The sequence below is a fragment of the Papio anubis genome, chromosome 9 (genome assembly GCF_008728515.1).
Source record: "Papio anubis isolate 15944 chromosome 9, Panubis1.0, whole genome shotgun sequence".
NCBI lineage: Eukaryota > Metazoa > Chordata > Mammalia > Primates > Cercopithecidae > Papio > Papio anubis.
In genome coordinates, this window is record NC_044984.1 from 107,147,107 (window position 1) to 107,163,334 (window position 16,228).

The window sequence follows — 16,228 nt, forward strand, 5'->3', positions numbered from 1 at the left end:
TAACTTCCGGGGTACATGTGCAGGATGTGCAGCTTTGTTACTCAGGTAAATGTGTGCCATGGTAGTTTGTTGCACCTATCAGCTCATCACCTAGGTATTAAGCTCTGCATGCATTAGCTATTTATCCTGAAGATCTCCCTACAGTGACCCCCCTGTAGGAGCTATTTTAAACTGAGTGGTCAGGGAGGCCCTCTTGGAGGAGGTGGCATTTAGGAACAAACCTACACAAAGGGAGAGAGTGAGCCGAACAAGCATCTGCAGGAAGGCTTCCAGGCTGAGGGAAGAGCAAGTGGGAACGTGGGCGGCGGGGCGGGATGTCGAGGGAGCAGCAGGAAGGCCTTTGGGTCTGGGAAAGAGGGCATGAGAAGAGTGGGAGGAAAAGAGAAGGAGGCTACAGGGAGCCAGGCTGTGCTAAGGGGTTTAGATTTTAGTCTAGGAGCAACGGGGAGCCATTGAAGACTCTTGAGCAAAAGAGTGACATAGCTGACTTGCTTTTTGGGGGATGAAGGGAAGGACATGAAGTACACACATCTTAAGAGTTTAGCTTGATGGTTTTTGCAGACGTGTATACCTGGTTAGTGGCCACCCAGATCAAGATATGGAATATCTTCACCCCATGGAGGCCCCCTCCTTCCCCTTCTGAATCCATAGCCTCCCCAAAGTAAGCAATTTATTTGCCCTGATTTCTGTCACCACCAAATAGCTTTGTCTTTTCTTAACTCTTGTGTTAATATAATCAGACAGTGTGTTCTCTTTGTTCCTGGCATCTTTCACTAAACATAACATCTATGGGTTCATCCATGGCGTTACATGGACTGTATCAGAAGCTTGTCTGTCATTGCTCACCAGCATTCCACTGTACAAATAAATCACAACGGCCTTATCTGCTCTCTGTTGATGGGCATTTGGATTGTTTCCAGTGTTAAGCTATTATGAATAAAGCTGCTACAAATATTCTTGTATATGTCTTAGAACATAAGCACTTTTTTCTTGGGTATATACCTGAGCATATTTCTGGGGTGTGTACCTGAGTAGAATTCCTGGGCCACATGGTAGATGGACTTTTAGCTTAACAGATACTGCCAAACAGTTTTCCAAAGTGGTGGCACCATTTTATTTTTTCAGTTTTATTGAGATATAACTCACAGATAATATAATTCACCCGTTTAAAGTGGGCAATTCCATGGCTTTTGGTATTCTCACAGAGTTGTGGATCCATCACCATAATCAACTTTAGAATATTTTCACTGTCCTTACAAAGAAACCCTGCACCCCCAGCACCTCCCCCAGCCTGGGCAACCACTGATCTCATTTTCATCTTTTATAGATGTTCCTATTCTGTATACTTTATATAGGTGGAATCTCACAATATATGGCGTTTTGTGTCTGCCTTCTTTCACTTAGCATCATGTTTTCAAGGTTCACCTACATCATAGCATATGTCAATACCATATCTGTTTTTATGGTGGAACAATGCTGCATTGCATGGATATATCACATTTTGTTAATCTGCTCATCAGCTGGTGAATACTGGGGTGTCTCTACTTTGTGGTTATTATGAATACTGAATGAAATGGGACAAGGGTAGATGGAGAAAGACCAAGGAGGAGTCAATTGCATTAAGTCAGGCAGGGATAGTGGCAGTTTGCATCAGCATAGTAGCAATGCAGGCTGAAAGGAGTAGGCAGATCCTAAATCTATTTTAAAGATCAAGCCAATACCATTTTCTGATAGTTTGGATGTAGAGTATTTTTTTTAAAAAAGGCAGCGACACATGGACGCAGGAAGGGGAACATCACACACCGGGGCCTATCCTGGGGTGGGGGGCCAGGGGAGGGATAGCATTAGGAGAAATACCTAATGTAGATGATGGGTTGACTGGGTGCAGCAAACCACCATGGCACGATAATATACCTGTAACAAACCTGCACGTTCTGCACATCCCGAACTTAAAGAGTATAATTTAAAAAAAAAAAAAAAAAAAGAAGAAAGAAAAAGAAAATGAAAAAAAAGGCAGGGATGACGCCACAACAACTAAGTCAGATGACTTGCTCGGTAGAAACACCGTGGATTCGCGTTAAGAACTCTGGCCCACACACTGCTGGGGGTGCAGTGGCCTTCCCTCAACATCCCCGCAACAGCGTATGGAGGAGCTTGGATTTAGGTGAGGGGTTCTTCCCTCTGGTCCATTTCTTGCCAAGGGGTAGCCATGACTTCCAGCAAGACACTTTTCCCCCTTAGGATCTCAGATTCCCTATCTGAAAAATGGAGAAACTAGATTTAGTTCTTTCTTCTCTATCTCACTGGGTGTGTGGTATAAATCAGGGACTTGAGAACTAAGGAGTGGCCGAATGATGGGGTGATGTCCTCTCTGGGTTGATGTTTTCCAGGAGCACTAGACGTCTACCATGACTGACACCGTGTTCAGCAACAGTTCTAACCGTTGGATGTACCCCAGTGACCGGCCCCTTCAATCAAAGTAAGTTGCTGCATGTTCCTGGGAGTGGCTTGTTTTGAGTCGATGAGGTTTTGACAGTTCTACGCTTTAAAAAAAGAAGGAATCGCTTCCTTCCCTGAGGAAGGGGGAGAGGAACCTAATGGGAGTTCAGTCATGAAAATGTCTCCCGTAGTTTGACTATTTTGCAAGGTTGGAAGAACAGATTAAATCCTGAGTTTCATGCTCCGTAGATTAGGTGGCCTGGTGGACTGGAGAGAGAACTGACCTGGTGTCAGAACCAGACTTGGGTTCTAGTTCTGGATATGAGCTAATTTACTGTGTGATGATAGGCAAGTATCTTCCCCTCTCGGGGTCCTGGTTCCCTCATCGGTCAAATAAGGAAGTTGCACTAGATCAGAGATTACAACCTGGCAGACTCTGACTTGCAGAAGTGTGTGTGTATGGTTTTTTTCTTTTTTATATTTTGGGCCTGATCATGTAAAAATTGGGAGATTTCACATGAAAGTCCAGATTTCTGACATGACTTCAAAATATCAGAAGACCTGACAATACTGGACCGCAATTTTGCCAACAGTTCAGCAGAAGACAAGTAGCAGCTCATATATTTAGACTGACAAGATCTCTCCAGTTTTCCACAGTCCCCATCATTCCTTGTTGGTCTCCAATACCTGGCCTACTTTGGACATTTCTGTTACCCACCCATCCCAGTTGGTCTCCCTGGAATAGATGACCTCTAAGTTTCCTTAACTGTGGACTTCTGTCAATCTTTTGTTAGACAGTATTTTAGGGTCAGTTTAAGAGTTTAAATTCTGGGTAGGATAGTTGAAGATATGGTTATTTTTGTAAAACGAATAAATGTCAGGGTGTAGTTGTTGTGGCTTGCCCAAAGAATGGAGAAAGGCTTTTTTTTTTTTTTTTTTTAAATTTGAGACAGGGTCTTGCTCCGTTGCCCAGGCTGAAGCGTAGTGGTGCAATCATAACTTATTGCCTTGACCTCCCGGGCTCAAGCAATCCTCTTGTCTCAGCCTCCTGAGTAGCTTGGACTACAGGCATGCACCACCATGCCTGGCTAATTTTAATTTCTTTTTGTAGAGATAGGGTCTTGCTATGTTGACCAGGCTAGTCTCAAACTCCTGGGCTCAAGTGATCCTCCTGCCTTGGCCTCCCAAAGTGCTGGGATTACAGGTGTGAGCCACTACCCCCAGCCTACAAAGGCTTTTTAGCAAAGATTTTTTCCTTATTGGAGAGCAGTGTTTCCCTAAACTTGGTCATTCGAGCACCACTTTTACAATTTTTACCTCATCTATGAAATATCATTATTGTTATTTTCTCTTAATTGGCTACTTATAAAATGTAAGCACTCTAACAAGAGCTTTTTTTAATCACAAATGGATGTAAGTGGATAATTAGTTCATGCTTTCTATGAACAAAGGTAACCATGAAGACAAATAATTTAAAAAAACAATGTTATTACATTCTAGCTATAAACTGTAGCCTCACAGAGGCTCTGAGCCTGAGACTTGCTTCCCACTTAAAAAGGCAACTAGCAAGTGATAGAGAAGTGTTAAAGTCATATGAGCACTTTCTCCTTGAAGTACGTGACGTTGGAAAGGAGATTGAAATGGGAATGCCTTTCTTATTATTTAATATTGCCCTGTCATTTACTGTCTGATTAATTTTTGTTCTAATTTCTATTAAATAATCCTTTCTCATTTTCTTAAGTGTATTCTATTACTTTCTAAATACTTGGGTTGTGTACTTACCTCATTAATATAAAACTTCCCTTTTTTCTAATATTAGTAATTATAAATGTGATCGACAAAGTACCACATTCAAATGATCCCACAAGCTTCAACATATAGTATTTTCATTGTTTCTCATTTCTATGTATTTTAAAATTTCTCTTATGATTTCTACTTTAACCCAAGAGTGATTTAGAGGTATATTTAAAAATTTCTAGATGTTTGAGGATTCTTAACTTATTACTTTTTTCGTTATTAAACTCAAATTTAATGGCATTTCGGTTGGAGAATATGACCCATATGATACTTCATCTTTGAAATGTGTTAAGATTTGGCTTATAACCAGATCTTGGGCTATGCTCAATGAGTACATAAGAAAAATGTGCATTCTATAATTATAGTTTGTAAGGTCACTCACATATCAAAATGAGATTATTAATTGTGTTTATAACATGTTTTTACATTTACGGCTTTTTAGTCTACTTGTATTATGCTGAAATCTCCTTCAGTCACCATGGATCTGTCAGTTTCTCCTTGTGGTTCTGTGAGATGGCTACAGGTTTGGAGATGACCTATATTACTGAAAAGTTGAACCTTTTATCATTATGTAATGTCTCTCTTTATCTCTAATAATGATTTTTTTGTCCTAAACTCCCTTTTGTGATATTAAAAAACAACATCAGCTTTCTTTAGTATTTTTTTATCCTTTTATTTTTAATCTTTTAGTCCTCTTACATTTCAGGTAAGGGAATATAAAGGATATTTTTAGCCAGATTTTGTTTCTTTTGTTATTGTTTAATTCAGTGCGGTAATCTTTGTCTTTTAGGTGATGATTTTAATCCATTTACAGATACTGTAATTATCAGCAAACTCTTTCTATAAAGGACCAAATAGTAAATATTTCAGGCTTTTCTGGCCATAAAGTCTCCATTGCAACAACTCCACTTTCACTGTTCTAGTGCAAAATCAGCCATAGGCAACATGCACATCAATGGGCATGGCTTTTTTGTTTGTTTGTTTTTGTTTTTTTTTAAATAAAAACAGGCAGCTGACTGTATTTGGCCTGTAGCCTATAGTTTGCTGATCTATTATATAGTTTAACTTTTCTACTCTCTTGTTGTTTTGGTCTCTATTTTTCTATGGTTCTTTTGTTTCTCTCCTTGCCTTTTATTTTTATTAATTGATTAACTGGGCTTGGGGGTTTACAAATTCTACTTTTCTCGTTATTGGTTTCAAAGTCATGTGGTTCATTCCTATGATTTCCATAGCTATCCTTAAAGTATTACCATTCATAGCTAATCATGTCTGGAGTTACTCACTGTCTCAACATCTTCCTCTAGGTAACACAAGGTGCTTAAAACACTCTAACAATATCTTAATTCCGACCCTCCTTACCTACATACGACTCTTCTCTAATATCTTAGTTTAATCCTTTATTTAACTCCATATATTAGACATTATTATTTTATACTGGCATTTAAAAAAAAATTTTCCTGTCTTCTAGTTTTCTGGTTCAATGTTCAAATCTTCCTGAATCTTGGTCCTTCTTGGGGCCACTTTACTTCTTCCTGAAGTACAGCTTTTCATTTGGTAAAATTCTGTTGGTAAGCTCTCTCAGACTGTGTGTATCTTAAAACATCGATTTATCCCTTGTTCTTGAAGGTTGCAGCATTCTAGGTAGACTTTGAAGGATTGGTTGTGCTTTCAAGTGTCTGTTAAGAGTCTTAAGTCAACAAATTGCCCTTCCTCTGTAGATGATTTTTCCCTCCACATAAGACCTTCTTTTTGATGTTCTGTAGAACGATGTGCTTAAGTGTATATTTCTTATTGTTTTTTTCTACTTGTTGTGTGTTGTGCTTCCTGAAACAGTGGATTCATGTTTTCCAACATGAAAAATCTAGAAATTTTCTAGTTCTAGAAAATTCTCAGCATTATCTCTTGAAATATTTTTCTTTCTTCGGTTCTCCCTATTTTCCCTATCTGGAATCTGATTAGATAAATATTAGACCTCCATGTTGCTTATTCTCTCTCTCACTTTTTTCTTTGAGTTGGGGTCTTGCTCTGTCTGTTCTCTCTTTCATATTTTATATCTCTTTACCTCTCTGCTGTATTTTGGGTAATTTCTTCACGTCTTTCATCCTGGCTATACTCTGTCTTAAAGCATGTTAATTGGCCATTAAACCACCCATTGCATTTTAGAGTTTAGCAGTTACATATTTTATTTCTAAAAATTATTTTTCATTCTTTTTAGTATCTTCCTAACCATTTTTAGTCTCTTGACTCTTGCTTGTTTTAATCCACATTTTATTTCTTTAAGTATTTCACATACAGTAACTTCACATTCTGTATCCAATAATTATACCTGATTCAGTGGCATGCTGGATATGTACCATAAAAGCTCATTAGAATGGATGTTAAATTTTTAGGAATTTTGTGAGCCAGTTAATAAACATGGCCATTATTAAAAATTAAGATATATATTAGCCAGGAACTATGGCTCACACCTATAATCCCAGCAATTTGGGAGGCCAAGGTGGGAGGATCACTTGAGGCCGGGAGTTTGAGACCAGCCTGGCCAACACAGTGAGACTCCACCTCTACAACAAATTTAAAAATTAGCTGGATGTGGTGGTGCATGCCTGTGGTCTCAACTACTCAGGACGCTGAAGCAGGAGAATTGCTTGAACCCAGGAGTTCGAGGCTGCAGTGAGCTATGATTATGCCACTGCACTCCAGCTTGGGTAACAGAGAGACCCTTTCCCTGAAATGAACAAATATATATTTATAGTTAAATCATATTACACACAATGGTGATAAATATTCAAAATCAAACATGTTTCAATTATTTCACTATCTTTTTTTTTTGAGACAGAGTCTTGCTCTTTTGCCTAGGCTGGAGTGCAATGGCACAATCTTGGCTCACTGCAACCTTCACCTCCCAGGTTCAAGCGATTCTTTTGTCTCCCTCCCAACGGGGTTTCACCATGTTGGCCAGGCTGGTCTTGAACTCCTGACCTCAGGTGATCTTCCCATCTTGGCCTCCCAAAATGCTGGGATTACAGGTGTGAGCCACTGCACCTGACCTGTTTTACTACATTTTGATATTCTCTGTTATTTATGTCTATTATGCCTGTAAGGTGGAAATACTATATAAAGGTATGCTGCTGTACATTTATTCCCAGCTCTTCATTTAGTCACATCATGTTGGCATTTGAAATCAGCCTCCACGGGGCTCTTTCCCCAGAGAGTCAGTTGTTAAACATTTACCAGCACACCACTGCCTGAAGCCTCTGACCATGTAGGTCTGTTGTTTGTCTTTCCTGCAGATTTTCACTCATAATTACTTGCACTTTGAATGCTCAGCCTGTGAGAATCCTAGGGACCTACCTTGGGAACATTTTTCTTCAGAGGTATTTACACTTGCTTCTGCCAGGAGTGAGATGCTCTGGTCATCCAGAAACACTTTTGCTCCCTTTGAGGGTCCTGGCTCCATGTGCATATCTCCAATTCAGCTTCTGCACCTGTCAGGATCTCCACATCAGCCCCTAGAATGTAATGTTGGTATTTGCATTGGTTTATTGCTCACAGCTCCCTGTTCTGGATTCAGTTTGCTGAATTTCCTTTTTAAAAATATGCTTTATAGAGGTATAACTAATATACCTTCAACGGTACACAATTAGGGTAATTTAAAGTACAATTGGATAATTTTATATTTTTATTTTTTTAGAGACAGTATATCACTCTGTTGCATAGGCCAGAGTGCAATAGCACAACCACAGCTCACTGTAGCTTCGACCGCCCAGGTTCAAGCAATCCTCCCATCTTGACTTCCTGAGAACCTGGGACTGTGGGTACACATTACTGCACCTGGTTAAGTTTTTTTTTTAAATAGAGACAAGGTCTTGCCCAGCCTGTTGCCCAGGCTGGTTCCAAACTCCTGGACTCCAGTGATCCTCTAGCCTTGGCCTCCCAAAATGCTGGAATTACTGGCATGAGCCACCATCAGCCATAAAAGCGTGTATATACCCATGAAATCATCACAGTAATCAAGATAATGAACATATACATCCATCGCCAAAACTTCCTTGTTACCCTTTATAGTTCCTCCTTCTTACCCCTCCCTCTCCCCACCCATCCCTAAGTCATCACTATTTAGCAATAAATTTGTTTGCTTTTTCTGGAACTTCATATAAATGGAATCATCCAGTGTGTACCCTTTGTGCAAGGGAGCTATCTGTCTTCTTTCACTCAGTGTAATTATTTTGAGATCCAATCATATTGTTTTATATATCAATATTTGTTTCTTTTAATTTCTGTATATTATTCCATTATGCGAATATGCCACAGTTCATTTACTCATTCATCCATTGATGAACAGTGGGTTTGGGCTAGTACAAATAAAACTTTGTATAGACACATACTTTCATTTCTTTGGGGTGATTACCTAAAAGTGGAGTGTTTCAGTCATATGGTAGATGCTGGTTTAACTTTTTAAGAAACTGTCAAACTGTTTTTCAAGTTTATTGTATTATTTAAAATTTCCACCAGAAGTGGATGACAGTTCCAGCTTCCCTACCACCTCAGCAGCACTTGGTATGATCAGTCTTTCTAATTTTAACCTTCTTGGTGTGTGTATAGTGGTTCATTGTGGTTTTAATTTGCATTTCCCTAATAATTAATGATGTTAGACATACAAATATAAATTTTTTCCATTTGTATAAATCTTTGTTGAAGTATCTTTTCAAATCTTTTGTCCATTTTTAAAATCAGGTAATTCATCTTCTTCTTATTAAGTTTTACAAGTTTCCTTATGTTAGAGATAAAATCCCTTGTGGATATACATGTTGCAAATACTCTCTCCAAGTCTGTTACTTACCTTTCCTTTTCCATAACAGAGTCTTTTGAAGAGAAAAAGTTTTTTATTTTAATTAAATCTATTTGGTTTATTCATTTGGAGAATTTCCTTACTTTCTAGAAATCCCAGAACTGCATTTTTTTTAAGTTTGCTTTAATTTTTCTAGGATCTAATTTTATATTGGTGAAGGGTCTTTCTGAATATTTAGTCCACCCATGTACTCCAAAGCAAATGTCTCATGTCTGTTTACTACTTCTATCTAATACCTCCTCCAGTTCTACAAGTTTTACTGTTTTGAAGACACTATTGAACTCTTTTGGTTTCCTTTTTCATAGGAAATTCGATGTCTTCTTGGAGCCAAACTTATTTTGCAGAGAATATTTCCTCAGCCAGAAAGTGTGTCTCTGTAAGATAAACAGTTGCCTGAAGGGTGGATGGGGTAAAATATTTATTTTATTTAAGAAATGTCAGTTAATTAAAATCTCATCCATCAGAGTTTACTTTAGTCGATATGAAGCCAAACAATTTGCCTTACAATTAAATTAAAATTATCCAAACAGTCTGGACGCCATTTCATTAAAGCGTTCCTGGGCTCCCATGAAACATGTTGGCATTCTGAATGCATCTGGCTGGCTTGATTGCTGCTGCCTTTTCTTCAGATATTAAAATTATTTTCCAATAAATGCTAATGGGTGAATTACAGTCATCACACATGCTATCTAGTCTGTTGCAGTGGTGGTGAAGTAATGCAGACACTTATAATGTCTTTCTCCAGTAAATTAACAAATCTAGTCGTAATTAACTGCTGGCTAGCCAGACATGCTTCCTGCTTTTGTTATTTTCAAATGTCTTCCTCTCTCACTGTCCTTGAATTTAATGATCACGTTTGAAACCAACAACAGGGGAATTTGAGAGAAATGAATGCGTCTACTCCTTGCTTGGTTAGGGCAATGGTTCAGTTCTTCATGTTAAGAATACATGGGGAGAAATGCTGGTCTTTGACAGTTGATACTTCTGTCTAGCATTCAAGTCTGCAAACCAGAGAGTGCCAGACATGGGAGGTGGAAACTGAGGCACAAAGAGACGATATGACCTGCTTTTGGTTGCATGCCTCATAAATGGAGATGCTGGTCTCCAGTCTAGAGAGGAAGAACTTGCTTTCCCAAACTGGGGAACTACAAGGTCTACTGTTCAGGGCCCATTGCTCTACCTAGTGTGGTCCTTGTCCCCCAGTGTTTGAAATAACAGAAACCAAGAAAGATGATGGCCATGAGATCATTCAGTGATTTCTTTTTAGTGCCTCAAACCATTATTCAAATACATACATGATCAGCTTAGTTAATTAATAAGCCAAACTGGCTGGTCAATTTAATCAAAGATGTGGATTTCATAACGCTATGTTGAAGCAGCCTTGTTTTAGATAATGGCTGAAATGAAATGGAAGTAGGTCATCATAATTCAAACTATGTGAGTGTTGCATCCAGACAGTGTTGATATTGTGACGATTTCTTACCTAACTTTATTCATTTTTTTCTTTCTCTCCTTTCTCTGCCTTCCTTCAGTGATAAAGAACAGTGAGTATTTTATAACTTATTTATTTATTTTTTTTACACTGTATTTTATCTCTTTCTCTGATCAAGGTGGCTTGCCCCTGAAGAGAGATGGTTAAAAAAGGAACTAGCAAATTTTAAATATTTTTTTAAAAAGCTAAAATATAAAAAATACCCACACCCACCTTAGGAAAAAATACTTATTAAAAAAAAAAAACTCACACCAAACTTGATAAAAGGATACAAAATATTTCTTAGCCCTCAATTCTTGTTAGTGATGTGTAGGATTTCAGCAAGTTTATTGGCCACTCAGTGCCCTTGTTTCTGCAGCATTTTGCTAGGGACCACTGTTCTGCGATAAGGAAAATGTTAACTCTAATACCTACTACCATGAATAAAAGATGATGATGAACAGGGCAGGGCTCTGGATTGTTATGTGCTGTACATTTGGTCTTTGTCACCTCATCAGAGGTCATCCTGATTTCCCAGCAAAATACCTTTGACGCAGAGGCCCTATCTTTTCTCACAACTTTTGTGTTTTTAATTGGATTCATTTCCTAAATACGCATGACAGATTGGATGCCGGGTCCAATAAATGAGCAGCCAGACTGCAAAGCAGCCCCATCTTCAGTTGCGTGCACACATTCAGAAACTATGGAAAGTCATTTTTACCTCCCCTCCCCGCAATCATGGGACTCTGGGACTCACGGTCCCTGTGGCCTGGGACACAGCCCTTCACCTCCTTGAGTGTTGGTTATCTTGTTTGTAAAATAGGCACAGTAACCCTGCCCCTCCCTCCTCACTGGCTGGTGGTGGGATCAAATGAGATGTTTGCAGGAAGCTTCATCAACTGTAAAGCTTAACCAAGCAAAGTTAGATGAAGGTGTGAATTACAGCCTTGCCTTACCCTTATGTTTATATAGAAGACTCTTGCGCAACTTTTTCAGCCTTTTTGGACCCAAATAACCACATTATCAGACCCAGAATGCTCTAAAGATTTAGTTATCACAGCTAATATGTAGCCAGGAGACCCAGGAAAACTCTTCTCCCTGCCCTGTGCCTCAGTTTCTCCATCTGTCAGATGAGAGCTTTCAACAAGCTGCCTTGTAAAGACTAATGGAATGCTCTACAAGCTCTGTCGTTGGCTGACAGGACCCTGGACAGGCAAGATCTGCTTTCTATGAAATCATGAGTATATTATTCAGACATGCTGGAGAGAGATGCTGGGTCATTGTCAGATTACAAATATGAACATCACAAGAGAGAAGTTCATGACTCCAGAGGCTCTCAAGGCTCTTAGAGGTTTCACGAATGCTGCAGGCTGAAAGGTAGCATGTTCATCCTCTTCCCCTCTGTCCTTCATCCCCAAGATCCTTCCCTCCCTCCCTCCTCCCTTCCCTCCCTCTTTCCTTCCCCCCCACCTTTCTTCCTCCCTCCCTCCCTTCCTTCCTCCCTTCCTCTATTAATAAACACTTACACCGAGTACCTACTAAATACCAAGCACCATGCTAAGCACCAGGGACGCAGTTAGCCAAGTATAAAGGTATGTCTAGTGGAGTCTACAAACAAATAAAGGGCCAGTCACCAACAAATACACTCCGGTATGTGTGGAGCTATAATCATAGAATCACAGTGGACTGTGGAGCACAAAGACAGTCCCCTACCTCAGACCCGAGGGTGATGATGGAGAGCTTCCTGGAAGAAGTGATGTGTAAGCTGAGACCAGGAGAGGGAGGAGCACTAGGTGGAGGAGACAGAGGAGCTCCCGGTAGGGGACACGGCATCTGCCAAGCCCAACTGTGAGAGACAACATGGGATTTTATAAGAACAGAATGGAATTCAGTCTGGCTAAAAAGGTTAACAGGAGCCCCAGGTCCCCTTGGCATTCTGAGGACGTGGGGGACCCACAGCATCCCTTCTGCACCCCCCCATTAGTCTGGATGGGGTAAATTTCATCCAAAGGGGCCTTTATACCAGCTAGTCATGGGCAAAACATTCTGTGGTCTAGCTGCCCCTCCTTTCCTTCAGGATTCATTAAAATCCCATTCACTGTGCTCTAAAGAGACTTCCTGCAGACACCTGCCCATGTTGGCATCCAAGGCGAAGGCAGGGAGAGAAGAAGAAAGAAAAGAAAAAGGATTAATTTTCTGCACACCTCTGCTGTTGAATGCTTCAGAGCTTTCATGCCCCGACAGCTTTTCTATCATCCCACTCCTTTAGGGAGTTATAATTTATTAATAGGGACATCTGGCGAGTATTTATTATGTGACTATTGTGTGCATGCAATGAAGAATCAAGGTGGGAGGCAGGAAAGATATGGGAGGCTGCCCTTTGCAGTATTTCAAGGGGAAACATCTATGAGGGGCTTCCATCTGGAGTTGGGGCTAATTTCCTTTTGTGTTGGGGTCCACTGATGCTGGCCTTGGTGGGTGGCTTCATTCTGACCCCCTCGTGGTGCACCTGAGCAGGTGCCTTCTGGTAGCAGATGAAGCACATCGAGAAGACTGGTTTCTCAAGTCCTGGACCATCCTCTCTCTACTCATGATTCTTGGCAATTCCCTTTCTCCTTGTGAGTCTCAGGCATCTGGGAAAATGAGCAGATTACCTACAGTGGTCTTTAGACTTTTTCTTAGCAGTGAAAGTCTTTCTTTGAATAATACTTTATTCAGAAGCCAAATATTTGAGACAGATAAGAGTGGAGCTGGATAAAGACCTTTAGTGGCTGAAAGCATTAAAAATAGTATGGTAAACATTATACAACTGGAATTTAACGTAATGGTAAACTGTAAAATAAGTGTAGGAAGTCTAACAAGTTTCACTCTTTTTTTTCTTTTTTCTTTTTTTTTTTTTTTTTTGCCATGGTGAAAAATGTATCAGTTAGCTTTTGCTGTGTAACAAACCATCTTAAAACTCAGTGGCTTAGAACAGTTACTTGTTCTCTGGCATCTGGGCTTGGTAACTGACTCTATGGACTTTGGCTAGGCTCATTTATGCATCAAAGGGTTGGCTGATCTAAGATGACCATGTCTGGAATGATACATTTCTTCCAACATGATATCACATGCGTCACCTTCCAACAGGATATCCTGGGTTTTCCCATGGTGATGGCAGGGTATAAGAGTAAACAGAAACACACAAGGCCTTTGGAGGCATTGCCTCTGGACTAGTGCAACATCACTCCCCTGCATTTTATTGCCCACAGCAAGTCCTAAGTCTGGGCTAGATTTAAGGAGTAGCAAAACAGATGCTAGAGCCAGGCGTGGTGGCTCATGCCCGGAATCCTAGCACTTTGGGAGGCCGAGGTGGGCAGATCGCTTGAGGTCAGGAATTCGAGACCAGCCTGGCCAATGTGGTGAAATTCTGTCTCTATTAAAAACACAAAAAACTACCTGGGCATGGTGGTGCATGCCTGTAGTCCCAGCTACTCAGGAGGCTGATGCAGGAGAATTACTTGAACTCAGGAGGTGGAGGTTGCAGTGAGCCGAGATTGTGCCACTGCACTCCCGCCTGGGCAACCAAGTGAGACACAATCTCAAAAGGAAAGAAGAGAAAATAGACCCTGACTTTTCGGTGATCAATTTCAAATTCACATGGCATAGGGCATGTATACAGAGAAGAGTGAAATATTGGGGCCATCCTTACAATAAACCATATTTCATGCTTTTACTAAAATACTACATATTAATTTTTTTCCCCAATGTTTGTCTCTTTTTTTCTTTCTAAATTTTAAAATTTTTTTATTGACATAAAATAGTTTACATATTTTTGGGGTACATGTGATATTTTGGTACTATGTACAATGTGGAATAATCAAATCAGGGTAATTGAAATACGTATCACCTCAAACATTTATCATTTATTTGTGTTGAGAACATTTTAATTCTAATCTTCTAGTTATTTTGAATATACAATAAAATATTGTTAATTATAGTCATCCTATTCATTGTGCTACCAAATATTAGATCTTATTCCTTCTATCTACGAGTATTTTTGTACCCATTAACCATCCCGACTTTATTCCTTCCTCTCCTGGAAATGCAAATTCTCAAGTCCCACCCCAGACCTTCTGAACCCAAATTTCTGCAAAGGGCCCAGAAATCTGCATTCTGGCTAGCTCACCAAGTGAATCTTAGGCATGCTAAAGTTTGAGAAGTGATGAACTCTATCACAGGCCACCCCTCTGCACTGCCCAGAGGCTTTTATAGGTTCAGACCAGTACCCAGATAGGGTTTATGTTATCTTTTCCCAGTAAAGGTGTTTAGGTTCTAAAGTGGGCAGTAAAGTGCCTTCTAAAATAATAGGTGTATTTTGCGTAGGGGCATACAACCAATTCACTGCTTCCACCTCAAAGGCAGCTCTGAGCATTTCTTCCTGCAGCCAGGACGTGGCACATTGTTCTTTGCAGATTAGCTAGTGGTAGACAGGCCCTAGAGAGCCCCTAAGTTCTTCATCGTCTGGGGGAACGTGCTTGTTTCCATCCCCATTCACATCACACAACCATCAGCATTTTAAGCCAGTGATGGGCTCTTGGTGTCTCTATACTTTACATTCCCCTAATTAGACCAATCTACTGTGATGCTCAGAATGAAGCCCTATTAAGCTTCATGTGGTGATGCACACCTGTAGTCCCAGCTACTTGGAAGGCTGAGGTGGGAGGATTGCTTAAGCTCAGGAGCTCAAATCCAGCATGGACAACATAACAAGACCTTGTCTCTTAAAAACAAAACAAAATAAAACAAAACAAAAAACACCTCATTGGAAAAAATATACAAAAAAGATATTTGGAACCAACAGTCAAAATTTCCTGAGATTCAAGCTTCCTCTAAACTGAAGAGCCACGAATAATTAAGATGAGTGGGGCAGGGGGTCTGGAAGAGTTGACTATGGCCTGGGAGACAGAACGTGAGATTGGACCATCTGGCTGCCTTTTAGAAAGGCAGGATAGCATGGTGGCTCAGAGCATAGGACATCCCCCCTGGAGTTGGCTTTGCTACTTCAAGCTGTGCGGCCTTAGGCAAGTGATTAACCTCTCTGAACCTTGGTATACTCGAGAGGAGAATAATGTTTACCTCAAAGGATTGCAAAAATTCAACAAGACAGTAAATGTAAACCCTATGACATAAATATTATTATTAACTCCATTTGACAGATGGAGATTAGAGTCCAGAGGGATAAAATACTTTCCCCTAAGTCACACAGTGCCAGGGTTTGAATGCAGATTGTTCTGAATCTAAAGCTCGAGTTTGATTTGTTTTGTTTTGTTTTGCTTTGTTTTCCATTGCATCCTAATATCTCAGTAGATTCTGGTCTGGGGTTAGTGTATCCGATCGAGAAAGGAAATCTGGGAGCTGCAGGAAGGATTGGTCCAGGAAGGGTGTTTCTGAAAGTTCATTTTCTCCAGCATTCATTCCTGCCACTTAAAGTCAGCTAGGTTAGTTGGTCTCTCTCCTATCTCTCTCTCTCTCTCTCTCTCTCTCTCTCTCTCTCTCTCTCTCTCTGTCTCTCTGTCTCTCTCTCCTGAATAGCTAAATCAGCTAGGCTCATGTTTGTGCAGATGGGCAAGGAATTGATTTGGACACTCCTACTACCATGGCTTTAAGATGTCAAAGAGCTTCCTGATTTC

At 40.2% G+C, this 16,228-nt stretch overlaps 1 protein-coding gene across 6 annotated transcripts in view; it reads left to right on the forward strand.

The window, feature by feature from the left end:
- RPH3A (rabphilin 3A) overlaps positions 1 to 16,228 on the forward strand; it is a 192,206-nt gene that overhangs the window by 115,352 nt on the left and 60,626 nt on the right. For all 6 annotated transcript variants that reach the window (XM_031650782.1, XM_017946222.3, XM_017946221.3 and 3 more), the window contains exons 3-4: positions 2,391 to 2,479; positions 10,618 to 10,629. In XM_031650782.1, coding sequence (XP_031506642.1) covers positions 2,409 to 2,479; positions 10,618 to 10,629 — 83 coding nt within the window. In that variant the 5' untranslated portion in view covers positions 2,391 to 2,408. The remainder of the gene's footprint in view (positions 1 to 2,390; positions 2,480 to 10,617; positions 10,630 to 16,228) is intronic.